General features: G+C 52.6%; 1 protein-coding gene across 2 annotated transcripts in view; it reads right to left on the minus strand.

Annotated features, from left to right (window-relative positions):
• LOC117003757 (mitochondrial Rho GTPase 2) overlaps positions 1-26,534 on the minus strand; it is a 45,726-nt gene extending 19,192 nt beyond the window's left edge. Inside the window, exons 1-33 of one of the 2 annotated variants that reach the window (XM_033073968.2) lie at positions 25,504-26,527; positions 25,242-25,418; positions 24,860-24,977; positions 23,512-23,682; positions 22,246-22,369; positions 21,873-21,940; positions 21,669-21,778; positions 20,381-20,590; positions 19,665-19,733; positions 18,606-18,716; positions 18,384-18,529; positions 18,073-18,130; positions 16,746-16,864; positions 16,183-16,344; positions 15,385-15,512; positions 13,913-14,029; positions 13,148-13,383; positions 12,599-12,738; positions 11,950-12,080; positions 10,157-10,287; positions 9,626-9,793; positions 9,220-9,348; positions 7,853-7,986; positions 7,733-7,770; positions 7,200-7,319; positions 6,624-6,803; positions 5,592-5,692; positions 4,603-4,705; positions 3,865-3,986; positions 2,956-3,115; positions 1,564-1,754; positions 1,148-1,316; positions 603-714 (exon numbers count right to left, since the gene is read on the minus strand). In XM_033073968.2, the coding sequence (XP_032929859.1) occupies positions 603-714; positions 1,148-1,316; positions 1,564-1,754; positions 2,956-3,115; positions 3,865-3,986; positions 4,603-4,705; positions 5,592-5,692; positions 6,624-6,803; positions 7,200-7,319; positions 7,733-7,770; positions 7,853-7,986; positions 9,220-9,348; positions 9,626-9,793; positions 10,157-10,287; positions 11,950-12,080; positions 12,599-12,738; positions 13,148-13,383; positions 13,913-14,029; positions 15,385-15,512; positions 16,183-16,344; positions 16,746-16,864; positions 18,073-18,130; positions 18,384-18,529; positions 18,606-18,716; positions 19,665-19,733; positions 20,381-20,590; positions 21,669-21,778; positions 21,873-21,940; positions 22,246-22,369; positions 23,512-23,682; positions 24,860-24,977; positions 25,242-25,418; positions 25,504-25,614 (4,364 nt within the window). In that variant the 5' untranslated portion in view covers positions 25,615-26,527. Of the gene's footprint in view, positions 1-602; positions 715-1,147; positions 1,317-1,563; positions 1,755-2,955; positions 3,116-3,864; positions 3,987-4,602; positions 4,706-5,591; positions 5,693-6,623; positions 6,804-7,199; positions 7,320-7,732; positions 7,771-7,852; positions 7,987-9,219; positions 9,349-9,625; positions 9,794-10,156; positions 10,288-11,949; positions 12,081-12,598; positions 12,739-13,147; positions 13,384-13,912; positions 14,030-15,384; positions 15,513-16,182; positions 16,345-16,745; positions 16,865-18,072; positions 18,131-18,383; positions 18,530-18,605; positions 18,717-19,664; positions 19,734-20,380; positions 20,591-21,668; positions 21,779-21,872; positions 21,941-22,245; positions 22,370-23,511; positions 23,683-24,859; positions 24,978-25,241; positions 25,419-25,503 lie in introns of both variants that reach the window. The other variant, XM_033073964.2, reaches the window with a different exon arrangement.
• Positions 26,535-26,877: the final 343 nt, after the last annotated feature.

The raw sequence follows: 26,877 nt of genomic DNA on the forward strand, positions 1-26,877 counted from the left end.
TTCCCACTGACAGAAGGCAGGGTTGGATGGGATATGGGGAAGGAATTCTTTCTGTGAGGGTGGGGAGGCCTTGGCATAAGGGTGGCCAGAGAAGCTGTGGCTGCTTCATCCTTGGAAGTATCCAAGACCATGTTGGATAGAGCTTGGAGCAACCTGGGATAGTGAAAAGTGTCCCCACCCATGGCAGGGAGGGTTGGAATGGGATTGTCTTGAAGGTTCCTTCCCACCCAAACCATTCTATGATTCTGTGATTTGCACTTCAACCATCTTTTTATAGGAAAGAAAAAAAACAGGGCATGCAATAGCATGAGAGAAGAAACAAAGTCAGTGTATTTTCCCTAATTCTCCTAAATTCTACAAACCACTGACACAAACTTCAGGCACAATAAATACCCACTTTCACTAATTAAGAGGGTTCAGCTACCTGTGGCAAAAATTCAGCGAAAAGATCCAGACAGAAAGAATCAGCAGTCACAGCACGGAGAGAAAAAGCTAAGGATGCAGAGTAGCAGGAGCAGCATGGTTGCATGTGGTGTCTGTCTGTGAAAAGCCACTCTCAGACAGTCCTGGGGGCTGCCAGGTAAGGGGCCATGAGCTCCTACCTGGCATTGGGCCCTTTCAGCCTCAGCTCCTGCACGGTGGCCACAGACCACAGGCGGATGCGCTTGGTGTTGCTGCCACTCACCAGCCGGTTGTGCCGACACACCAGCACCCCTGGGGAGGAAGGGCACCTGTCATCATTCCAAGGCTGCTCCTGACAGCCACGTGGGCAGGAAAGTGGGAGGGTTCTACAGCCCAACACTGTTTTACAGACTAGAAGTCTGTAGGTGCTTTGGCAGACTGCCCAGATCAGTGGTGGACTCATCATCCCTGAAAGATTCAAACAGTTTGTGGATGTTTGACATGTTTAATGCTGGACCTGGCAGTGCTGGGTTAATGGTTGGACCTGATGATCTCAGAGACCTTTTCCAACCTTAATGATTCTATGAAGCCCCCAGGAAACCCAGGTCACAGATCCATTGCTCCCCCCACATCTTGCATCCAACACAGTGAACTGGTTTTCCAAGCCCAGCTGAAATGGGAAGCCTGCAAGCTGATCACTTCTTTCCCAGCACAATCCCTGTTACAGCCCCGACACTGCACCCACCGATCTCGCCCTCGTCAGCCTCCCATGTCATGAAGCAGGAATTGGTCTCTGTGTCCCACACACAGATCTGGCCTGAGTTGGTGCCAGTGTAAAGGAGAGCATCAGCACCGTAACACAGAGATGTCATCTCCACCAGCCCCAGCACATCTGGGGCAGGGGCTCGATGAATCTGCCAGAGCACAAAAACCAGAAATGTCAAAGGGAATGAACATGCTTAGATGCATTAGGAGAAAAAAAAAAAATCCTCCTCTCAATTCCTGCAGTTAATGCCCCAAATACAACCAAAAGCTGCTTGTGCACAGTCAATATCACCTCACTGAGAGAAATCATCAGCTCTTACAGAGGTTTCATCAGGGGCTTGGAAAATAAGTCAGAGATGCTGAAAATAAACCTTAAAAGGTAAAAGGAAGGTTTACCTTGGGTCTGACAGCAGCTCCCTGCTGCTCCAACAACCAGAACATCACAGCTCCCCTCCCCACACAGGCCAGGCCTTGGTGAGAGACAGGGCTAAAAGCCACATCGTGGAGAGGCTCTGAGACACAAGTGGAAAGCACGAGCTCATAGGTGTGGGTGCTCCACAGAGCCATGGTCTGGTCACTGTAGTCCCCTAAGGAGAAGGGGAAAGATAGGAGGAAGAATTCTGCTCCCCCAGGATGCTCACAAGCATCCACACAGCACACACACATCAACTGTGCCACTCCCTCATCCAGCTGTTGGGAGACAAACTGTCCCAAACACCATTTCAGGCATGGACACAACTCCTTCTGTGCTCAGCACAAACTGTATGACACGAGAGATGCTTGCCCAAGTTAAGGACAGACAGAACTGGCCCAGCACTTCACACTGGAGGTTGTAGCAAACCTGTCCTGGCAGTGGAGTCATTTGGAGCAGCCAGGGCTGGGATTGCAGCAGGCAGCAGTTTTGCTGCTGTTCCTCCATCCTTAGGAGTTGTTGCACACCACAAACTCTGCAGTGACACTGGGCATTCAGGGCTAACTCTGTCTTGGCAAAGAACAGGATGTCATCTTTGCCAAGGTTCCAGCTGAAGTGGGAGCTGACCTCCATGGAAGCCACCACAGCTGGGTGGGAGCAGAAAGCATTGGCCTCAGTAATAGCAAAATTCCCAAGCTTCCAGAGAGCTCAGGAGGACAGTGCTCTCCTGCTGCCTTTCTGCAGCTCCACAAGCTCTGTGGAAACTTTCAGCTTTTCCCTCCCCTGCAGCCCAGACCAGAGCTGGAGGAAGAGAGGTCCTCTCCCACACTGCTCCCTGAACAGCACAAAGCTCCCTTTCTCTCCAGCAAAGCCTGCTTTTCTTTCCAAAGGCAGCCTCACCAGCCTGGAGTGAGTGTATTGCCTGCTCCACAGGTCCCCTCTCATGCAAAACAAAAGCTTCCTAATTGCATGTTGTCCTTTAAATGTTCCCTGCCTGAACAAAACAGACAGCTTGAGCATCCATCCTGTGCTGGCATGCCTGCCTGGCAGGAGCCTCACAGTTGGGAGCCTGGCTACTTCTGTCCAAGTCCATCTAGGCAGCAATAACAAGTCCAGAAGAAGGCTTTTCCCTTCGCACACTATAAATAGCAACCACAAACCATTTACAGGGGGTTTAAGAAGCACCAGTAAGTCAGGAGAACAAAGCTGTAACTGCTGCATTTCCTGTTGTCCCAAGGACACCCCAGACCAGCCTTCTACCCATGAGCCTGCTGCACATCTGGCAGGTATTTGGTGCTCACAGCACCCTCCTGCCATGAGCCGTCTGCTCTGGGGTGCACCCCTGCACCCACAGCTGCTGTTACAGAAGTGCTCACCTATGGTGACAAGGAACCTGTCATCCCAGGAGAATGCCATGACTTGCACTTGTGTCTCATGGTGGAACAGCTCTGCTGTGCAGGCCCCATCCTGGGTGCTCCAGATGCAGATCTGACAGTGGGAGTCTCCATCCTTCTTCCCTGAGGCAGAGGCAAGAACCTAACAGAGCAATGTGTAAGTAATTAGACAATGCTCATTAGCCTTAACAGTTTTTTCAGTCCCACATTAAAGGGATGTGGTTGGCAAATGGAGAATTCACTGAGAAACAACCATTCAGCTGATGGCAGGAGGGAAAGGCAGCATCACCCAGAGGAAGAGAACAGCCTTTATAGAATCACTGAATCACTGAGGTTGGAAAAGATCTCCCAGCCCATGGAGTCCAATCTGTGTCTGATCCCCACCTTGTCATCAGCCCAGAGCACTGAGTGCCACATCCAGTCATTCCTTGGACACCTTCAGAGATGGGGACCTCACCACTCCTGGGCAGACTCTTCCAACACCTTTCCACGGAGCAATTCTTCCTGATGTTCAACCAGACCCTCCCCTGGCACAGCTTGAGGCTGTTTCCCTTTGTCCTATCCCTTTCCCTGGGAGCAGAGCCTGACCCCTGGCAGCTGCCCCCTCCTTGTGGAGACCCAGAAGGTCCCACCTGAGCCTTCTTTTCTCCAGACTGAACCCTTCCCAGCTGCTCCTCATGCGACTTGTGCTCCAGCCCTTTCCCCAGCTCTGTTCCTTCTCTGGACATTCTCCAGCCCACACTGAGCCAGCACATCAGATAGCTAGCTGACTCCAAAATAACTTCCATAGCCTCCAGGCAGAAGGAGTAACAGACAAATGGGATTTTAGGCTGTGGGATTGCAAAGTGACAGGGACAAGCCCTGGCCTGGGGCAGCAGCAGCCTCTCCTACCTGGGCATGGTGGCTGAGGGCGAGTGTGGAGATCTCCTGGGCGTGGCCCAGCCAGTGGTTCTGGGAGCCCGAGTGCAGGTCTTCAACCACGATGACGCAGCCACAGGAGTAGGCGAAGAAGCCTGGCAGGGGAGGGGGAGGAGAGGGGATGTTTTCATGGAAAGGCTGCACATACAGCCCCCACCACAGCCCACGTGGAAAATTCTATGATTCATTAATACGTAAAAGCTGACACTCTGATGCAGCTCAGCAGCAGCAGGTTGGGAGCAGGGTGAAATCTCACTTTCCCTAACCTGAGTAAAGCAGAGCTGCTGGGCATCATTTCAGCTGGAGAAAGGAGGCAGGATGGGCTTTGTGAGCTTCCCTCCTGCTCTGTCCACTCAACAACTGGAGCCTCAGTCTGCCCCACCAACTAAAGCTTGCCAACAGCAAAGAGCTACTGGATTTTACCAACACAAAGAACCCATGTTCAAGCAAAGATCCCAACCCAACAGTCAGAACATCATAACTTCACTCAGTATACACCCCTAGAATCACAGAATAGAATCACTCGTGGGTTTGGTTGGAAGGGATCTTAAAGCTCATCTCATTCCACCCCTGTCATAGGCAGGGACACCTTCACTGTCCCAGGCTGCTCCAAGTCCTGTCCAGCCTGGCCTTGGACACTGCCAGGGATCCAGGGGCAGCCACAGCTTCTCTGGCAACACATCCCACCACTCCAGAGCATTCCCAGTGTACCTGTATCTGGGTTCCACACCATATTCCCTCTGCCATTCCCATTGTAGCCGATCACTGCTTTCAGCTTCAGCACCTCACTGCCCGCTGGAGGAGACAAGAAACTCTGCAAGAAAAACAGACACTGGCTTAAAATAAACTCTGTAAGAATGGTCTGGTCAGGTGCATCAACACCCACACAGGAAAAAGTGAGTGTCCTCAAACACACATCCCACACAGATCCATGTCAACACTCACTCAATTCTGTAACGGAAGAGACAAATAATATTCCCTAACAAAAGAGAACTGCCCCAGCACAGCCAGGCATAGATGCTTTCAGATGGGGCACAAAACAGGCTGGCAACAAATGCCCAGCTGAGGAGTAGCTGCTAATCCTGCTGGGAAAAAATTGCATGGGTTTGGCTGACTTGGGATGCAGATATTTCAATAGAAAGGGAACTGGGAGAAAAATGCTACCAGGTGGAGGGACAGAGGAGAGGTTTGGGGGAGAAATCTGGATGTGGCTGTTCTCCCAGCAGTAGCAGCAGGGCTGAGGGAAGGGCTGAGTTAAGTTTCTGTTTTATTCCTGCTGTGTTTATTAACAGAGCAGGAGCTGTGCCGTGTCTTTCCTCACTACACTCCATGGATTTGCCTTCCCCAGCCTGCTCTGCCAATGCAGCTGCTCGCAAATATGGGAGCACAATGAATCACTCCATTGCTCACTCGTCTTTCACTCTCAATAACACATGCCACTTCCATGCTTTTTGAATAAAAATGTATGGAGATTTGGGCAACACCAAAAGAGTTGAGCACAACTCACTTTTTACGAGTCTGAGAAGAGTTATATGTAGAGAACAGGGAATTAATGTTAGGATTTCTCACTGAACATCAGCCTAGGGGTCTATTTCCCAAATTGCTTTCCAACAGAGAACAAAATGGAAACAATTTGGAAAATCCACCTACCCTAGCCCCAAAATGCCTGTTCTCCACCTGGTAACCAGCACAACTCTCACCTGGGGGAGCACTGATGCCTTGAAGTGAGGAGTGAAATGCCGGTAGGAATCTGGGCGGATGGAACACCGGGACTTGGGAGGTTTGGTCCCCTTCCTGGGTTCTGCCACACAAAGGAGAAAAGTCCTGGAAAGGGTTTGGGAGCAGCACCCAGGCTGTGGCTTGCTTATATGCAGGTGCTGTGCACATGCTAACAACACAAGCAAAAATCAAAGTGCAGTGTCACATGTGGCATATCCCAAGTGGGAAAGGACCCACAAGGATCACTCGCCTTGCACAGACACTCCAACAATCCCACCCTGTGCCTCAGAGCATCCTGGAGTGTTCCTGGAGCTCTGGGAGCCGTGCCCATTCCCTGGAGAGCCTGCTCAACACCCAACACCCTCTGGGGGAAGAACCTTTTCCTGACATCCAGCCTGACCCTCCCAGACACAGCTCCAGCCATTCCCTGGGTCAGCTCCTTCCCCACTCAGCCACACCACACTGCAAACAGCCCAAGGACACCCACACCTCATGCTCCAGGCATCCCAGTGAAACCATGAGCCCCACAGCTCCAGGAGCATTGGGGGCAGTTTCATCCTGAGGCTTTCCAACAAGTGCTGCTGGGGCTGAGCGCTGGCAGCTGCCTGCTCCTGGCAGATCACCACACACCGCTGCAGCTCCCAGGCTCTGCAGCTATTAATAGAGCCATTGGGAGCTTTAACTGCAGTTGGATTTAATGGGATGTGCCACTCAGAGATGATACTGGCTCCAGGCTGAAGACAGGCTTCTGGTGTGCCCAGAAGCAGCAGCAGGGGAACAGCCAAAAAACGAGCAGTTTTAGGGATCAGTGTGAACTTCCCTCATTACTGACTTCCCTTGGAAGATCATGTCCAAGAGAAAACTCCTAAGGAACATGCTGCCTTTCACCTCACAGCACGTGTCTGAGTCTCTCTGCCCCATAACAATAATGATCTTTCTTTGGTTTTGGGGAATAGACCAAGCTGCCATGCAGGTCTGCAGCTCTGTACAAAGTGGCAATACCCCTGATTTACCATTTGCTGTTTTTTCAGGAGACCTTGGGCTCTCCTGCCCCACTGTGGGCCTCACAACAGGCTTCTCATTCCCATCTGATTCCACCACAAGGACTGAGACATCTTTGTGCCCATTTGCCACCTTCCTGCTGCTGCCTGGCAGATCTGCTTCCTCCTCCCTGTCCGACTCAGAGAAGATACCTGGGGAGAAAAATCAGTGGGAAGATGGAGCCATCCATGTCCTTCAGGATCAGTTCATATGTGCCTGACCCCTTGACTTCTGGCAGTGTCATTCCCCTGTTCTGTGGAACAGTCCAGTTGTTAGGGTGGAGGGCAAAACAGACAATTCCCATTAGGAGTGACCAACAAGGTGTTCAGCACAGAGAAGCTATGCCAGCAGCTGAGTATGGAGGAGAGTAGAGGATAGAGGTGCTGAACCCCAACTTTGCCCAGATCAGGGGAAGGAATTGCAGACTGGTCTGTCAGTCTGCCAGAAGGGATTACAGATAGGGATGGCTCCAAGGATGCTGATGTACTAGGCAAGTTTTTCCTAAAATGGGGTTACTTTTCCCCTTTCCCACAAGCAGTTCCTCTTACTCTGAAATCCTGCTGGGTGGGCAGAGCTGATATCCAAACATGGTGGGGAGGACAGTGATGGAAGAGGCACTGTCTGCCGAGGTGTGTCAGAGATATCCTTGGGCTCCTCACTACTGCTGTCTGGGAAAGGAAAAGGCTTGGTGTCACTTCCTTCCCCCCATGTTTCTCTCATCCTTCTGGATGGTGACACCTCCAAGCTCAGTTTTCCAGCTTCCATAGAAGCCACTTCTCTGTGTTTTAAGAGAGGGACAGAGAGGAAGGGACAATGCAGGAGAAAGAAGACAGAGGAGATGGAGGCGGAGAAAGACAGAAGGTAAAAGCTGAGAATCTACCAGAAAGCCCAGAATGGCTCTGCTCAGAACAACCCCATCTAGGCAGACTGAGGAGTGCCAATTAATTTGAGACTGTCCTTCAAAGCTAATTAGCTGGTTTGCCCCCCACTACATGACTCCTTCAGGGAAGGAACCATCCCCCACAAATCCCTACCCTCTGGAAAAGCTGCCAGCACAACTCATGGGAAGAGGCAAACTCACCTGACCTCAGCAGCAGAGTGGATGTGCAGGAATGAGCCCTGGGAAGGTGAGGAGACTGGAGTCACACAGGGATGGGGCATGGAAAGGGGACACAGGCAAGGCACTGCCCAGCACCATTACCTGCCTGGGGATGACCTGACTGGAGGTGGAGCTAGGAAATCCCAGAGGAAGATGGCATCCCCAACGCTGATGACGTGCTCTTGGTCTGGGGTGAAGGCAACCTGGTGCACAGGCTCTGAGTGGCCGATGAACACCTGGGAGAGAGCACGCCTTGAATCCCCCATCAACACCTGTCCTGTCAGGATGGGGTTACTCCACTCCCTGTCCTGCACAGCCAGGGTCTACAGGCCTCAGCAGAAGGTCCAGAAGAGGATCTATCTGTCTTGGGTTGCAACACAGGATGTGATGAAAAGTATCTATTCTATCACCATCTGTTGAGACCAGGTGGGGCAGTGATCCTTATCTCCTTGGGAGATATTCTGCTAATGGGCCATCCATTGAAACCAGGCAGGGCATTGTTCTTTATCTTTGCACAACCCATCCTTCCTCCAGGGAGGTATCTTCTGCTAATGGCCCACTGAGTCCCACTGTGTTACTGATAAAATTACTGCCTTCCATGGGGAGATGCTCCAGCCAGGGGGAAGAGCCAAGCCTTTCTTACCAAGATAAAAACTGAGATTTTGGGACACCAAGAGAGCCCTTTTTCCACTGGATTTCAGAGGAAAACCAGACTTCTCCACATCATCACCGGACCTTTGGAGGAAAACTGCACCCTTTCTACAGGACCACTGCTTCAACTGAGCCACATCTGTCACTGCAGGAGGATCCAGCCACCATGGAATGGGACTGCCACCAACACCCTGCCTGACAGGGTGCCAGGCTGTACTCTGACTTTGTCAGGGTTTGCAGTTTGTTTCTTTGTAGTACTGTATTTCTATTTTAATTTCCCTATTAAAGAACTGTTATTCCTAATTCCCGTATTTTTGCCTGAGAGCCCCTTGATTTCAAAACCATAATCATTTGGAGGAAGGGGGTTTACATTCTCCATTTCAAAGAGAAGCTCCTGCCTTTCTCAGCAGACACCTGTCCTCCAAACTAGGACACTATCACACCTACAGGCTGATCAACCTGGGGGCAACCTCCAACACACTCATTTGGGGAAGGAAGCAAAAGCTGAAGAGTCCTAAGTCTTATCCTGCCTCTGAAGCCTTGGGTGAACCATTTTCCTCTCCACCTGGCCCTGTCCCTAAAACAGAGCTATCACATACCTCTGTCCTTCACAGAGGGTCTCACTGAGGTGCACTGGCAGCCCCAGCCTGTGCCCACTGCCAGGCATTGTTACAATGTGGGATCGTGGCTGCATTTCTCTGCTGGGCAAACTGGGACTGGGCACACTGGGCAAAGTCATACAGGGCCCACTTGCTGCTCTCTTCTCTGAGGATTCAGCAGTGCAGCACCACCCCCTGCCCTCCCTGTGGGGGCAGTACCTGGAAGTTGATGTTGAAGCGCATCCGGTAGTCCCACACTTTGATGACCTTGTCACCAGCAGTGAGCAGGTACTGGCCATCCTTGCTCAGTGCCAAGGAGGAACAGGTCAGCTTGTGCACAGGGGACACCTGAGGACAAGAAATGGCACCAGCAGCCTTAGCTGAGCTGGTTTATATCCTTATTTACACTTCAGCAAGAGAACAGCAGTGTGACAGGGCAGAAAATGAGGACAAGCTCAGGCTCACCCTGAGCACGAGCACACTGGGACAGCTGCAGGCGTCCCACCTGTGCTTCTTTGAAGTCTGTGAGCTCCAGGAGGAGGTGTTGCTCCCATTTAACCTCCCAAGGAGACATGAAGTGCCCAGCCCCCACAGAAGACTTCACAGACGAATTTCAGAGTCCTACCTCTCGCACCAGTCGTCCAGTTTTTGCATCAAGCACAAGGATTTTATTGGATGAAGTTGATACCAGGAGCTCACCCTGAAGCACAGGACCAAAGCAGACCTTCACTGCAGAGTCCAACACAGTGCAGGTGCTGTGCAGGTCGAGGATGCTAATGTCCACCCTCAGCAGCTGTGGAACAAAGAGCCACTGAACAACCACTGCAGGAGCCTCAGGATTGCTCCCATGCTCTTAACACCAGGCTATGGAGTCCCCTGGACCCTTCCCTTCCCACTTAATGAGGCGCTGCAGGTCCAGGTGATGCTCAGGAGAGCAGGTCAAGAGAGAGGTGAGAGCTGACAATCTCCACAGCACCTCTGCAAATTATCTTTCTAGAGGGGAATGAAGCCATGAGTAGAAGAATCCTTGAATTTTTTATTTCTGTCTCACAGAAGGGAAAACAGGCAATGCCCTGATCCACCTGCCTGGATGCTGCCTGTGGAGTTTCCAGGGGACACCCCTGTCCCCAGGAGCAAAGGGCAGCCTGCTGGGTACCTCATCGAGTGAGCAGGCCTCCATCACTGTCACGATGTACTTGGAGGGCCCCACAAAGGCCAGCAGGCGACTGTCCCCGCTGACCACCAGAGTGTCCACGCCACTGCCAGCATCCCTGGCCACCACATTGCCTGGGGGACACAGAGTGAGAGGAACAAAGAGAGTGTGAGGAGGAGCAAAGCCCACTCTGATGGTGCTGCTGAGCAGCAACTGCAGCTTCTCCTGCAGCCTAAGAAAAAAAGCAACCTGTACTGTAGGAGATGCTACCAATTTTTCTTACACAGCCAGAATGTGCAGTGAACCACCTCAAAAAAAAGGTTGAGATGCACAGCTTGTTGCCTGAGTGAACAAGCAGCATTTTCAAGGAGAGCAGAACAAAGTCAGAGGAATAAAATTGATTTTAGGGCTTATTTTTTAGTGTTGCAAGAAGCTGTGATGAGGAACTCTGCAAAATCTCAGCTGCAGCCTGGGTGTCTGAACCCAGAGCAGAATGAGGTCAGTGCTGAACACCACACTGATGTCAGTCCAGAGGGCAGAGAGACCCAGAGGTCTGAAAATCACAGAAATTACAGCAATCCTCTATATTTATTCCATGACCACAATTCCACTGTTCTGTCCCTGGAACGTGACCAGGCAGCAAACACAGTTTCAGAGCAGAGTCACCACGTGAAGGTACAGCTGAAGCTGCAGCACTGACATCAAACCTGGGTGATTTTGGATTAATTCCCTGATTCCTCCAACCCCTGTTCCTCTTCCTACACACTTCCTGGGGCAGGTTTCTCCTCTTTGTGCAATATTGCACTGTAAAAAAATGAGAGTTCCCTTTCCCTGCCCAAGCTTGTGCTGTCACAACTCATTTCCAAAGTGTACATCAAATGTGACACTAATTTTTCCAAACTGCCTTGCCTGTGCCCTGCCTCCAGCTCTCCACCAGCTTCATTCACCAGCACAGAGCAGCTCTGCTGCAGGCAGGATTAGGGCAACAACCCACTTCAAACAAATTAAATTGCACATGCACAGAACGGAAAGAGTCAGAGCTTGGGCATGAATAATCTCTGTGACCCCAGTACATTAATGAAATCATCACACCAGCAGGATGAGAGGGTTTGAACCACGACAGGTAGGGAAGTGCTGGCAGTCAGTGGGGTTTGCTCACACAGAAGGTACAAACAGAAATCACAGAATCATTAAGGTTGGAAAAGCCCTCTAAGATCAACAAGTCCACTAACCCATGTCCCCAGGTGCCACATCCACATGGCTTTTAAATCCCTTCAGAGATGGTGACTCCATCACTGCCCTGGGCAGTTGTGCCAGTGCCTGACCACCCTTCCCATGAAGAAATTTTCCCATGATCAAATCTAAACCTCCCCCAGCACAACTTGAGGCTGTTTCCCCTTGTCCTGTCCCTGCTCCCTGGGAGCAGAGCCTGACCCCCCGGCTGTCCCCTCCTGTCAGGGAGTTGTGCAGAGCCAGAAGGTTCCCCCTGAGCCTCCTTCTCTCCAGGCTGAGCCCCTTTCCCAGCTCCCTCAGCCTCTCCTGGTGCTCCAGCTCCTTCCCCAGCTCTGTTCCCTTCCCTGGACACACTCCAGCCTCTCAGTGTTGTGAGGGCCCAGAACTGACCCCAGGACTGGAGGTGCCTCAGCAGTCCCCAGTGCAGGGGGAAATGACAAAGCTCAAGAAGTTCATTGGAAAATATCACTCCAAGCAGGCTGAGGCTGGATTGGCTCTGGTGTCAGGATTTTTGTGCTAATACAAAGAAAAGAAGAAAGGCAACCTCAACCCTAGAGTCTTACCCAGAACTCTCAGAACCTGGGTTTTCCTTGCCACCAAGCTGTACAGAGCCAGAGTTCCCTGTAAGCAGGAGCTGAACATAAAATTGCCATCTGGAGAGAAGGTCAGCCCAGTGATCGCAGTGCGGTGCTGCCTGAAAGAGGGCAGAAAACATGGAAAAAGTGAAGAGAAAAAGGACTCACAGACAGAGGGAACAGTGGTGACGTTGAGTGTAACATGGTGAAGAACCCAATAGAATGAATTAGCCAGGAACAGAGCAGGACCCCGCTGTGCTCACCCCTGTAGCAGCCAGGACAACCAACACTCCAACTTGTTGGGAAACGGAGCAGCAAGAGCAATGCTCCACCCTGGATGGAGCCTGCTCCCTCTCCCTGGACCATTCTCCAAATCCCACACTGAGGCTCATAAGGGCTCCCTGCCCAGCTGCCCTCTAGGACAAGCTCTTTCCTACTGCTGTCCACTGGGAAGTCACAAGGAAAGCCCTCACGGCTTTCACAACTTGGGCTTTCACCACCCAGAGCCTCAGCACAGCAGGATCTGTCCCAAACGCAGCTGGCACCTGAGGCTTGTGGAGCTCCACGACTGTCACTGTGTCTCTGTCTCATCACTAGGACACGCAGTTAGACCCCATGCAGCTCCCACTTCACTCACTTGTGCTCCAGCAGGAGGTCAGAGGCAGCCAGGCTGAAGGTCCGCACCACCCCGCTGTCAAAGCCACAGGCCAGGATCTTCCAGAAGGGGTGGAAGGTCACAGTACATGGAGTTTCCTCTGCAGCTGAAAAGTCATACAGCTGCAGGGAAGAGACACCACAGGCATGAAGATGAGGAAGACTGGAGCTGCAGCCGGACCCAACAAGTGGTCAGCCTCACATCTCCACCATGCTCATCTCCACCATGAGCATGTCCCTGCTCCTGCTTGGATGGATCCAAAGCCCAGTGAAGTCCTGGGTCTTTGGCCATTTAGACAGCCCTTAGGTGTTATGGTTTGTGCTAAAAAGCAACCTTCTAAAGATGCAGGAAAAGGAAATAGTTTTGTCTTACAATACCTCAGAACTCTGTACTTCCAAAGGGTCTCTTGCCCATGGTACCCCTCACGCTTCAGGGAGGGCTCCTGAACTGTGGGGCTTTGATAATTGGATCAAACAGACACCAGGGAGACTCTTAACACACAAGACACCACCTGCCTCTTGTGTCCCCCACCTGCTGCCTGGAGGTGAGGTCCCACACTCGAATGGTGTTGTCCTGGGACACTGTTGCTATCTGCTTCCACTTGCTCTCCACTGAGAAGCCCAGCACAGAGTCCTTGTGAGAGCGCATCAGCGTGTTGTAGTCCTGGGCCTGGATATCCAGGTAGCCCAGATTCCCAGAAGCTGTCGTGGACAGGACTTTGTGGCTGTCTGGGCTGATGCAGACAGAACTCACTGAAGCCTCATGCTCTGGAGAAAGACACAGGAGTCAACAAATCCTCTGGGAAAGGAGCAGCTGGAACACAGCTGCAGGCCCACATTTAGGAAAGCAATGCCACAGGAACGAGCAGCCTACGACCTTAAGACTGAATGCTTGCAGGTGTTTGAATGCTTCTGAGTTTAGTGACAGCCTAGAGAGAATAGTCTCTGCCCTTCCTAACAGCCCCAGGCTCTTCTGTAATGATGATTGGTTCAAAAACAATCAAAACAATCAAGCACTGCTCAACTTCTTCCCTAATTTTTCATGGACAGACGAGCCATGGCTAGAAGGGCACAAAAATCAAGATGGAGAGTCTATTCTCTCCCAGGAGATCCTGCCTTTCTCCTATGATAAATGTGAGTAGTTGCCACTGAACATTTCCAAGGCAGCCAGCCCTGGAGGCAGCACAGATAACACAGCCCTCACTGTTGAGGATTTCTGTGGGAGCTGTGGCAGTGGAGCTCTGGATGCGGAGCAGCAGATGTGGAGCTCGGAAGCACCACTCCCACCTCTACTCACCTGCCTCTAAGACAGCAGCTGAGAAGTCCAGCAGCCACAGCCTCATGTAGCCATCCTCTGATCCTGTGGCACAGAAGGTCGAGGACATGCTGATACTGTTTATAGCAATCCCAGGGCCTGGAAACCCAAAAAACACCACCTCCTTATACAGGTGAAGCAAGAAAACTCAACCTGAGAGGGGGGCCTATCCAAAAGCTGAGTCTAGTAGTCCACCCATACCCAGCTGGAGCCTGAGGAGGATGCAAGAAGCCCACAGTGACTGGCAGAACAGGCTGAAGGGTCTCAGCCAGCCCTTTTCAGGGCTCCAAACTCCTCCTTACCATTGTGAAACTCTTGCCAGGCACAGAAAATTCCTATCCGTGCCATATTTTTGCCTCAATCAGGATCCTATAGCAAAGGATATCCCAGATTAACTGCCTGAGGTACAAACTCCTTCACTGCCATGTCCCAAAGCCTCTCTGCAGAAGGGAGATATAGATCCACAAACAGGGAGCTTTTGATTCATAGAATCATTAAGGTTTGGAAACCTCATTGAGTCCAACCATTATCCCACAACTAGCCCATGTTCCCAAGTGCCCATCCACAGGCATTTTGACCATTTCCAGTGATAGAATGGGCAGCTTGTTTCAATGTCTTATCACAGTTTCAGTCAAGAAATTTTCTCCAATATCTAACCTAAATTCAGCTATAAAGGCCATAAGTCAGAGCCAGCACTGAGACCAGGAGGCACCAAGGATTTTATTTCATCTCCTTTTGGGCCCCTTCTTGCCCATGAAGTGAGAACTGCAGTTGCACATCTCTCAAAGGCCACATTATAGATTAATTAGTTCAATTTGCCAAAGCAAACTATGCACTAAGTTTTAAGATATCACAGCAATCACACTAGAAAGTGAATTCTTCCCGCTGTTCAAGTTAATGGAAGAGCTGGAACTTGGTCTACTTAATGCAGAGCAACAAAGATTCCTCAAACGTTCTGCACCAGCTGAATAATGAAAAAATTCCCAAATTCATCTTTTTCGTTAATCTTAGTTCTTTTTCCATCCCTCCATTAAGCCTCCCATCAGCAAATGAAGACCTTGTCTCATGTTTCTAAAAGTAGTGTTTCTCTGAAAGTGCAATCAGCATTTAAAATGCTAAAATCTTTCTTAAAACGTTACTTTGCTGCACTAAGGAAGATTATTTGCAGTCCTTAAGAGGCAAATAGCAATGATCTAATCAACCCCAAAATAATCCTTCAGCAGCAGGTAAAGAACTGGTTGGTTTGAACAGATTTCTGACCCCACTGGTGGTGGAGGTGGTCCCTGGTTGTTTTCTCCTCTCCCTGCCTGTCCCTGCTCCCACCTGAGCTGCTCCCTGCCTGCTCCTGGCTCCCACCTGAGCTGCTCCCTGCCTGCTCCTGGCTCCCACCTGAGCTGCTCCTTGCCTGTCCCTGCTCCCACCTGAGCTGCTCCTTGCCTGCTCCGGGCTCCCACCTGAGCTGCTCTCTGCCTGCTCCTCCGTGTCCCCTCGGGGCTGTGCAGGCAGCAGGCGCCGTGCACTCCGCACACAGACGTTCTTGTAGTCCACCTCCAGCACATGGCCACTTCTGCTGCACACAAAGCTGTAAAAAATAAAAACAGGAGAGCCTTCTTTTAGTAAAAAACCACCTTGGTTTACCCTTGGCTCAACTGGTTTGTGTAAAGCAATCCTGGCTCACAAGTAGTAAAAGAGATCAACAAGGGGTCCAAGTGTTCCACACACCTCCAAATAAGTCAGAGCTTCCTATTTGGTTTCCTGATCCTTTGGAACAGAAATTAGCAAAAGAGCTAAAAGCTTGCCATAAACTCCAGAAAGGAGCCTCCCTCTGCCACAGGCTGGCTGAGCTGACAGCTCTGCCTTTGTGGGACAGCATGGGGTGGCAACAAAGGTCTGGCTTTGATGATTAAAATAAAACAACAAAGTGTCTGTATGCAAAAGGATGTGCACCGGGCTCCTCCCGCTGACCCAGGAATCCAACAGAGAGCTTCAGGTGGGGAGAGAGTCACTAAACATGGCAGAACAGCAGCATGGCAAGAGGAAAGAGGCTGTTCTGCAAGCAGCCAAATCCCTTTTGGGAGGTGACAGGTGCTGAGTGGGGAGAGCCCCTCCCAGCTCCAGAAGGCAGCTGTATTTTGAGGGAGAACCCCAGCAAAGCCTGGTGGATGAGGGGGAAGGGGAATGCTAAGCAGGGAGAGGTGCAGAGCTCCCTCCTGCGGTTCTGCCCAGGAGAGGTGACAGTGGCAGGCCCTTACAGTGTGCGGTTCTCCAGCTCCTGCTCGTCCCTGGGCCCCTCCTCGAAGGCCAGGTCGGTGAAGTCCAGGGAATGGTACTCGCCCAGCGCCACGGGACACGAGCGCAGGGCTCCGTTCCGCACTCGCCACAGCCGGATGCTGTCCCGGCCACAAGACACCATCCTGTCCAGGAGACACGGCCTGAGCACCAGGGCAGGGCTCCCCAGCCCCTGAGGGAAGGGCACTGTCCCAAGGGCCACTGACAGCAAGGACTGAGAACAGGAATGGCAACCAGATGGCTACAGCACCACAAATCCCCCCCAGCCAGGCCAGAGTTATCCAATAAAAGTGGTTTTGGGTGAAGGGACTCATGAAGAAAGCTCATCTTGTTCCACCCTGTCATGGATAGGGACACCTTCCACTATCCCAGCCCTGTCCAACTTGGCCTTGGACACTTCCAGATATGGGACAGCCACAGCTTCTCTGGACACCCTGTGCTGGGCCCCCCCACAACCCTCACAGGGAACAATTTCTTCCCAATATCTAAGAATCAATACTTTCAGTTTCTCTTCCTAGCACACTACCTGGTATCATCAAAGAAAGCAATCTTCATGGCCTGGATGTCCACATCTGTGTGTGCTTTGGCCAGCACAGTCACACTTCCACCACGGGTCACCTGAGCAGTGTTCCACACCATCACCATCTGAAGCAAGAAAATACCATGGGAGAGCTGCTCAAAACCTTGGCAGCAGAAGAGCTTTTCCTCCAGCAGCTGCTCTAGAGCTGGGCACAAAATATAGATAACAGAGTTGGAGCAGGGAAATAAAACCCATTGCACACAGGGTTTAGGAGAGTCCAACAGCTTAGCAAAGCTTCATGGCAATATCCTTGTCTGCAATCCATAATTAGAGATTCTAAATCCCAGGGCTGCCTGGCAACAGGGCTCAGACTTGGAAAGAAAATCCACAGAGCAGTAGGAACTCTGCCTGCTGGGATACAGGAGCTGTCCCAGGGCTGAGGGAGCGGGAGGCAGCACATGTCCACTGCTCAGGGCAGGCCTGTGTGCCCCTCAGTGCCCATCACCAGGGTCAAGAGTCAAACCCTCTGCCTAAAGCAAAGGGGCAGGTGCCTGCAGAAAAGCAGGCAGGTGCTCTGCACTCCAGCACAGTGTTAAAACCAAACCCAGCATCACCTCAGAGGCTGGGATGGGCTGAGGCATCACCTTGGGAGAGGTTCTCCCCCAACACCCCATTCTCCCACCGTGCTTTCCCCCCACTGATCCCAGCCCCCAGTCCCACATGGATCACAGAACACTGCCACATGCTGGGAAAAACACAGAGCACTGGGTGGTTTTTCCTTCACTTAGTGATGGCACAGCTAATTGCTGATGGTCGTCACTAAAGGATGAAAACAGTGGATGAAAAACAGTTCCACTGACAAAACAAAACCCCCAGTCCCATGGAACAAGTTTATTTTTGACTGCTACATGTGGGATCTGCGTCATCCCCAGCTACAAAGCTGGGCGGCAGCTCCACTGCCCGGCATCCCTTCCCACAGTGATGCCTGGAGCTGGAAGATTTCACTTCACATCTTGCCCTAAATGCTATTAAAACAAAGATATAACCCCATCATTCTGCCTGGGTCCTAGCTAGGATCATTCCAGGGATAGAACAGCCCCAAAGCACAAACCCAGCAGGTCTCTCCAGCTGCTTCCAAAAGGATTTGTTCTCTTGCAGCTGAAGAACACCCACAAGCATCAGGCAAAGGGAAAAGTATTCTCTAGGCAGAGAAAGGGATGTCACCCAAGAACATGCCTAGGAAAGCCAAGAGTAAAGGTTTGCCTGGAAAATAACTACAGAATCTGGGAGAAAAGCTCTCAGGGAAACCTCTCAGTCCAGAGTCAGCTCTCACCGTTTTGCTGTGCACATCCTTCCCGACACCACACAGAACAGCTCCACTGTGGGAAAAGCTGCAAGAAGAGAGATCTGGTGAAAAACAGCTCCTTGTACCCTGGGTTCATCCTCACAGGGCATAAAAGGGGACAAGTTGTGAGGATGGGGAGACAGCAAGACCTGAGGGATAAACCCAGCAGAGAGCTGGCAGCACATCCAGGCCAGCTGCCAGCAGGATCGGCGACAAGCACGGGCAGCTGTAATTCATCCGTGCTTTATCACGCAGCAATAGCACAGAAAAGCTGCTGTGCTGCAGTGCTGAACACACACCTGAGGGACACGAGAGACTGCAGGGAGGTTTTGAAGAGGCAGAGGCAGGATCCCGTGGGGAAGTCCCAAAGGCGCCCTAGGCTGCAGGGCCCGGTCTGTGCTGAGGCCAGCAAGGTGCTGCTCCCGCTGAACGCCAGCGCTGACACCTGCAGGAAGCACAGAGGAGCTGGCACCAGGGTGCCAGGACAGGGCTGCCATCAGGGCAGCAAGGGCTACACTCACCTTGTCTGTGTGGCCAAGGAAGAACCTCTGCTCACCAGTCTTGAGGAGTAGGGCGACGATGACAGCGTGGCAGGGGTACACCACAGCCGTGCTGTCCCGTGTCCATAGAGCCTGCAGCACCGACACAGGGGGGACACAGCTCCAGAACTGCCCCACAGCACAGCCACACTGCTCCCCCAGCCCTGCAAGTCTCCAAGGCCAGGCTGGATGGGGTGTAGAACAACCTGGGCTAGTGGGAGATGGCCCTGCCTATGGCAGGGGATGGAATGGGATGGGCTTTAAGGTCCCTTCCCTACTATTGAACAGCAGATCCAAGGAAAACAACATTGATAGCAGTCTTGAACTGACTGAATCAAACCAACCCTTCCTTTACCCTAACACAGACCACAAGCAAAGCCCAGTGTCCCAAAAAAATAATCCAGAACACAGCCCTTCCTTTCCATGCTCCAACAAAGCAGCACCAGTTTTATGTGCTAAAAACGTGTGAAATTAGCGAGGGGTCTGGAGCACAATTCTGATCAGAAGCAGCTGGGGAGCCTCAGCTCTGTACAACTCCATGTGCAGGAGGGGGCAGCCAGGTGAGGGTCAGCCTCTGCTCCCAAGGAACTGGGACAGGGAAAGAGGAAACAGCCTCAAGTGCCAGGGGAAATTTAGATTGAATACTGGGAAAATTTCTTCACAGAAAGGGTGGTCAGGCACTGGCACAGCTGCCCAGGGCAGTGGTGGAGTCACCATCCCTGGAGGGATTTGAAAGACATGTGGATGTGGCACTAGAGGACATGGGTCATGAGTGGGCCTGGGAATCCTGGGAAAACCAATTGGAATGGATGTCTTTAGAGGGGTTTTCCATCCTATGATTCTTTTTGAAGAATCAAGAATTCCTATGAATTTTTAATTCACCATCCTAACAGCAGAGCAGTTATCACAGATGCTCAGGCCCATCCCCCTTGGGATCATTTTCTACATCAAGCAGTGCCACACTCAGCTGCACTTCACACCTCCAAAACATCCTGGTCACACAATTACAGATCAGCTCCCCAGATCCTCCAAGCCACTGACCCATTTGGTGCTGCATCCTCCAAAGCCAATAATTGTTCTCAGTTTCAGGATGGGATCTGGTACAAGTCCCTGGAAAAGAAAACCAGACAGCACCATCATGCTTAGAGCCAGACTGGGGTCCTCCCTCCATGGGGCTCTCTCTGAAGCACAGAGGCAGCTTTGGGTTTCTCCTGTCAGACGAGACAACTTTAAAGCATTTAACCTGGCAGAGTCAAAGCTGGCAGCAGGAGGAGCTAGGGGTTCTGAGTTAAGTAGCTCTCCCATCCAGCCCCAGTGATGCCCAGAGACCTGGGGACACTGTGAGAATCCCAGACTGGTTTGGGTTGGAAGGGGCTTTAAAGTCCCTCCACTTCCACCCCCCTGGCCATGGACAAGGACATCTTCCAATAGCTCAGGTTGCTCCAAGCCCTGTCTAACCTGGCCTTGGACACTTCCAGGGCTGTCTTGCAGGCTGGGCTCACCTGTGGGATGGCATAAGGCCCAGAGCCCTTCCTGTACACAACTGGACAAACCTGTGCCTTAAGGTCACCACATCTGAACACAGGGCCCTCTGTCAAGGCAAGTAGGGTGCTGGTGGAAGAACTGCTTGTCAGAAAAAAGCATTTTGGACTCTGTAAGTTTAACTGAAACTCCAGCATGAACCTTGTAATCCCTCTCTCCCTTCATTAGAAATAAACACCCCAAAGCCACCTTGTGACCCTCAGAACTTCACACACCTCCTCTGAGGCAGGCACAGGTCGGGCTGTGTGTCTCCGCCTCTGATGAGCATAGACATGGATGCCACCATCACTGCAGTCCCCCGCACCATGCAGCCTCTGCTTCTCCTCCAGCATGGGGTCTCCAGCAGGCACAGCTCTTGGGGGCCCTGGCACTGCCAGGTGAACCTCAGGGATGCTTTTCGTGACCACAGGACACCGATGTGGCACCTGAGAATGAAGAAAGCCTCAGACAGAGCTCAGCTCTCCTGCCAGTGCCCTCCACCTGCCCAGGGGCAGAGACAGGGAGACACCCACATCTGTCCTGAGGGCTTTTCACAGCAACACAAACAAGGAGGAAAAAATGTGGAGGGAGAGCAGCCCTGTGGGTACCTGGCTTGGCCAGGTTGTTAACCAGCTGCTCTCCTCATGCTCCCAGTATTGTCTGTGCACAGTTCATCTCCTCAGACAGCAAACCAGAGCCTTGTCCAAACGCTCCTGGAGCTCTGGCAGGTCTAGCACTGCCCTGGGGAGACTGGTCAGCCAGACTGGACTGCCCAGTAGAAGCACCTTTATCTAATATCTATTAAAACCTCCCCTGACACAGCTCCAGCCATTCCCTGGGTTCTAGCTCTGTCACAGAGAGCAGAGATCAGAGCTGCCCCTTGGGAGGAGCTGCAGCCTCTGACAAGGTCTGACCTCAGTCTCTTTCCCTCCATCTGATCAAACCAAGTCACTGCTGCACCTCTCACTCTTCCCCTCTAGACTCTTCACCATCCTCACAGCCATCCTTTGGACACCTGCTAATAAGAGAGGTTGTGCTCCTCAGTTTCCCCCTCTCCACAGCATGAGGATGGCTTCCCCGAGTCCTTCTCCCAACACCACCACCATGCTGGTAAGCCGGTCTGGACACCAGCTCCCACATCACCCCCAGTGGGGAAGAAGAAACCAAGAGGAGGGCAGCTGCCTGCAGTCCCAGCTCCACACACTGCTCTGCTCCCTGAGGGCACCGATCACATTCCTTAGTCTCCAGACCTCACTTCCTTATCTATGATTTGAAGACACACTGATCTGCTGCCTCCACAGAGACAGGGAAGATGGATGTCTGGAGATTTCAAGGTACTTGGCACATCTCCTGTCTGTGCTGCACCACACTGAACCCCCAGACTGCAGGGCTCTGGTCACCAGACTGTGCCTGGAACAGCTGCCAAGAACAAGCAGCTTCTACAACTTAATTTAAGACACAGATGCAGGGTAAAGCTCTATGGGAAGCAGGAAGGAGCTGCAGCCTCCTCCAGGGTACACTTACAGCTTTGGGACTGGTTGTCTGTGGGACAAGGGACAGGCGGTCACAGACTGGTCTGGAGAGTGTCACCAGCTGGGTCAGCGGGCGGTCGGGCTCCTTCAGGACTTGGTCACCTGGGCAACACAAGGAGCAGGTTGAGCTCTTTCAGAAACCCAGGGCAACCAACTGGGGTGGCACAGCCTTGGCTGCCGTCCCCAGCATTCCCACCTGCCACAGGACTTGGGAAGCTCTTCTGGATGGAGTTGTGCAGCAGCTTAGCCCCCTCAGATGGGAACCTGAGCAGAACCAGAGGAAGGCACGGTGTCAGTGGGATATTGCATTGGCACCTGGCACCTCAGCCTGGCACGGAGGCCTCTTCACTGCCTCCTATAAGATCCCTCCCCTTTTGCCTCATGGTCCTTCAAATACAGGGGTACCAAAGGAAGATGACACTAAGGGAGTCTTTGTTAACAACACCTAAATGCCCACCTGAGCCCCAGGTTCACCTGGATCTGTCGTTCCTTAAGTGGCACTGCCCATCCTGCCCTTCCCAGGGGCATGGGGATGTCTGGGAGCTGCAGTGGGATCAGAGGAGCTGTACCTGATGTAGTCATAGAGATTGTGCCACTTCTCCCCCTTGGGCACAGGGAAGGCCAATTCCCGGGGCATGGGAGCGACCCCGCGACAGGACAGGTCACCGAGCCGGGCCTCACCAAATGTCACACCTGCCAGGACAGGGACACACAGAGTGAGCTCTCCAAGGCCAAGGAGCTGCCTGAAATCACATTCCCTGTGGGATACAAAGCACTTCCCACCTCAGAAACAAAGCCCACCTTGCACAGGTCTGTTCCTGTAACTCCCAACCTCCAAAGGAGAGCCCAGAGCACAAACCCTTGGATGCCAGTTAGAAACCCCCAGGCTCAAGCTTCATGTCATTTCTGTTCACTGACTCAGCAGTTTCACATGATTTCTCTAAAGGCTTGTTGCCCATTTTCTTGTCTTACCTCCTCCATGTATTTTTAAATTTAGAAAAGTAAAACAGGAAAGGTTTCAGGAAAGATACAATAAGTTTCAGGAATTTCAAAGCGGCCCCTGTAACTTTTTCCTCACTGATGCTTCCCAGCAGGCCAGGCAGTTCAGACAGAATTCCAGCATGAAGAAAGGAAAGACAGAAAACAAAAGATTTGACCAAAGTACCTCTGCCACACTGAGCAGGTGGATAAAAAAAGCAGGTTGGAAGATCTTTGACACAAAAAAAGCACATGCTCTTCCAGCAGATAAAAGCACAAGTCCTGCAGAAGTGAGGCTTGACCACACCTTTCATTTTTACCCCTAAAAAACTTCTAACCTTAGAAAGATACTTTACTGTTTTCATTCACTTTTACAGCTGGATAATGAGAGGATACTTTCCTCCAGAGTTTGGGAGACCAGATTTCCTTCCAGTGCCAAGAGAGGTGGGGAGGGATTTTGGACAAGGGATGGAAGGACAGGACAAGGGGAAATGGCTTCCCAGTGCCAGAGGGCAGGGATGGATGGGATGTTGGGAAGGAATTGTTCCCTGGGAGGGTGGAGAGCCCTGGCACAGGGTGCCCAGAGAAGCTGTGGCTGCCCCTGGATCCCTGGAAGCGTCCAAGGCCAGGCTAGACAGGACTTGGAGCAACCTGGGATAGTGGAAGGTGTCCCTGCCCATGAGGAAATTTAACATTGTACCAAGTATTTTGCCCTTGCTGTTCACATCATAGAGCACCAGACACCCAGTGCTCTGCCACGGCTGCAAACTCAGCTTTGAACCCCCACAGGATCCCCCCAGGCTGGGCTGGAGTCTCAGGGAGAAAGCAGGGGCCAACCTGAGCTCTGGGCTCCTCACCTGGCTCAAAGAGCAGGTCGCTGGTGCAGAGATTTTTCACGAGCAGGTTGCAGCAGAGTTTGACCCCCCTGAGGTGGCTGTACCTGCGACTCAGGTAGAGGGCCAGGATGGAGGGCAGGTCCAGCACCAGGCACGTCCAGCGCGTGTCAGCTGGGGCTGCTCCGGGGGCACCTGGGGAGGAGAGGACAGCTGGGAAATGGGATGGTGGGAAAGAGGCTGCAGACATGGGTCTTTGTTGGATCCCTTGAAACTGAGGGTTTTAGACTGTCTGTGCTGATAGGCACTGACTCTCAAGAAAACACTGCTTTTGACCTGAGGCCTTGGAGAAGGCTTCCAAAATTAAATGACAGAACTAAGATCACAGGTGTATAGTTTGAATAAAAGTGTGTAATGTCACATGGTGGGAAATTTGGAATTTGAGGTTTTAGAATATAGCGGTATATAGAGGGCAAGATGGAGGTTTTGGGGCAGAGGATTCTTTCTTCCTCATCTTCCTTTTCATGGGTCTAGGTGGGGTCTTGTTTAATTGTATAGAAAAATCCACATTGCGGGTCATGGGTGTTTGGTTATTGAGTGAAAAGCAAAAATAATTTAGGTATTAGTTCTTAATTGGACACTTTGGGCTTAAAAGACCTTATAACAAGAGAGACAGATTGTCATTTTGCCATCTTTGTTGTGTTAGCTAAAAGAGCTTTAGCACTCCCTGTTACATAGATAAGAATTAATAAACATCTGAGTCCGAACATGAAATTCTATCTATCTCTAGACCTTTTAATCCCAACTCTGGAAGAAGAGAAAAAAGAAGAAAAAATGTGATAGACCTTGCTGGACAGGAGACACAAGGTTCACAGGGTTCAGCACAAAGTATTTACCAGGTAAGATTCCCGCTAGGCCTGTGCCAAGTGGGAGATGGGAAAACAAGTCTTGTAGGCTCAGGGGAGGAAGGACAGACAGGCATCCCACCACCTCCATGGGCTCGTGCCTGGCCTGACACTGCACCCCACTGTTTGGGAGAACAGGGATAGGGGACAGCCCAACCAGGAGCTACAGAGATCAGAGATCTGGCTGCAGAGATCAGGTTATCATAAAAATATCATAAATATCATAAAATCCTGGAGCAGTTTGAGTTGAGAGGACAACCTTAAAACCCATCTCATTCCATCCCCCTGCCCTGGGCAGGGACACCTGCCATTATCCCAGGGTGCTCCATCCAACCTGGCCTTGGACACTCCCAGGGATGAGGCAGTCACAGCTTTTCTTCAAATGCACTGAGCCAACTTGAGAACTCAATTTAGTTTCTAACAATCTATTTTGGTGGTGGTGTGCCAGCCCAGCCCCAGCTCCTCACCCCGCCGGGCCGTGCCCTCGCTGGCTGCCCCACAGACGAAGGGGAACTGGAGCCAGGTGGCTGTGGATTTGAATTCCTTGAAGACGCTGGAGAAGGAGATGCGAACCACCTGGTTTTCCTGGGAAGAGACACACACACATGGAGCTTTAGTCACCCTGGTGGCTTCGGCAGGGAAGTGCTGCAGAGAAGGCATGTGGCCCTGTCTCCTGTTCCCTCCATGTCCCCAGGCCCCAGCAGAGATGCCGCCAGGGTGGAAACCATCTCCAGCCTGGGGTGACCCACCAACAGCAAAGAGTAACCCCACCCTGCAGCCCTAGAGCCCACCAGTGCCATCCCCAGTCAGCCATGATAGAAGTTTAAGAGGCCACCCTGTGCCACGGACCTCGGTGGTGACATCCAGGTGCACGAGGAAGTGCTTGCGGGGCAGGGGCCTGAAGAGCAGGTAGAGGTAGCGCCCTGTCAGCCCCAGGGACTGTGTCCCTGCCCGTGGCAGCTGCAGGTAGCTGCTGGCTGGGTTGGAGCCTCGGATCCGGTAGATTGTTCCCTTCAACCTCGTGTCCTTTGGAAACCAGGGAAAGATGGGAGGTGGGTCAGCACTGCCCATTCTTGGCCAGTGCCTCCCTGCCCCATGGTGCCCCTGTTACCGTGAGGGCGGCCACATCCCCCTCCTTGGCAGAGCGCTTCCACTCCTCCACACGGAAGTGCTTGAAGATATTCAGGTAGGGACGCTGCCAGGCTGCCAGCACCGGGATCATTGGAGGAACAGAACCCCAGCCTGGACACCCCCCACACTGCCCCCTGTATGCCCCGAGGTCCCCTGCCCTGTTAGCACCCCACCGTCTGCATGTCCTGAGTCTCGCCAACCCCACTGTCAACCTCGTGATGCAAGCCTGGTGACGCCCCCATTACCTCTTTACCCCAATTCCCCCTAGCCCCAAGCCCCAATGTCCTGCTGAGGATCCCATTACTCCCCTCTTCCAGGCCCCTCCAGCCCCAGGAATTCCCCTGCAACCTCAAGCCCTGAGCTCGACATCCCCGCCACCTCCATACCCCTGACCCTGCAGCCCCGGTGCTGTCTCTGTGCCCCGAGCATGGTGACAGACCTGGTAACCCCATGTTCAGGGTCCTCCCACCCTGGTGACAGCCCAGTATCTCCACGTTCCAAGCCTCCCCAGCCCTGGTGGCACCCCATTAACTCCATGTGCAGAGCCCCCATGCCCAGTGATGCCCTCGTATCTCAGTGTATGCAGCCCCCTAGATCCAGGGACGCTCCTGTGCCCGGTGACACCCCTGGTACCCGCATCCTCTGAATCCCCCGTGCCTGGTGACAGCGCCCCGAGCCCCTGAGCTCCAGTGACGACCCTGAGCCCCAACTCCAACCCCGGCAGGACTGACATCCCCGTTACCGCCACGCCGCAAACCCACAAACTCCTCAGCCCCCGCTAACCGCGTGCTCCAGAGGTCCCCCACGCCCGGAGCCCACCCCGCTCCCCGATGACTCTCCCGTTATCCCTGTGCCCCCAGTCCTTCTGGAGCTCCCCCATCCGCGGTGACACTCCTGGCACCCCCACGCTTCGACCTCTCACAGCGGGGGATGCCTCGGTTCCCCCATCCCCACTGACCCCCATGTCTCCCCCATGCCCGGGAACCCCACGATTGTGCCGTGCCTCCTCCACGCTCCGTGCTGTTTCTATGTCCCCCATCCCCGCTCACACCCCCATTACCCCGTGTCCCCCCACGCTCAGTGATGTCCCCCATCCCCGTGTCCCTCATGCTCCGTCATGTCCCTCATCCCCGCTCACACCCCCATCCCCGTGTCCCTCCAAGCTCCGTCATGTCCCCCATCCCCGTGTCCTCCCATGCTCCGTCATGTCCCCCACCCCCGCTCACACCCCCACTACCCCGTGTCCCCCCATGCTCAGTGATGTCCCCCATCCCCGCTCACACCCCCATTACCCCGTGTCCCCCCTCCAATCCCCGCTGTCGCCCCCGCTCCCCCCCACCTGCCGCCATGGCGC

The sequence above is a fragment of the Catharus ustulatus genome, chromosome 16 (assembly GCF_009819885.2).
Source record: "Catharus ustulatus isolate bCatUst1 chromosome 16, bCatUst1.pri.v2, whole genome shotgun sequence".
Lineage (NCBI taxonomy): Eukaryota > Metazoa > Chordata > Aves > Passeriformes > Turdidae > Catharus > Catharus ustulatus.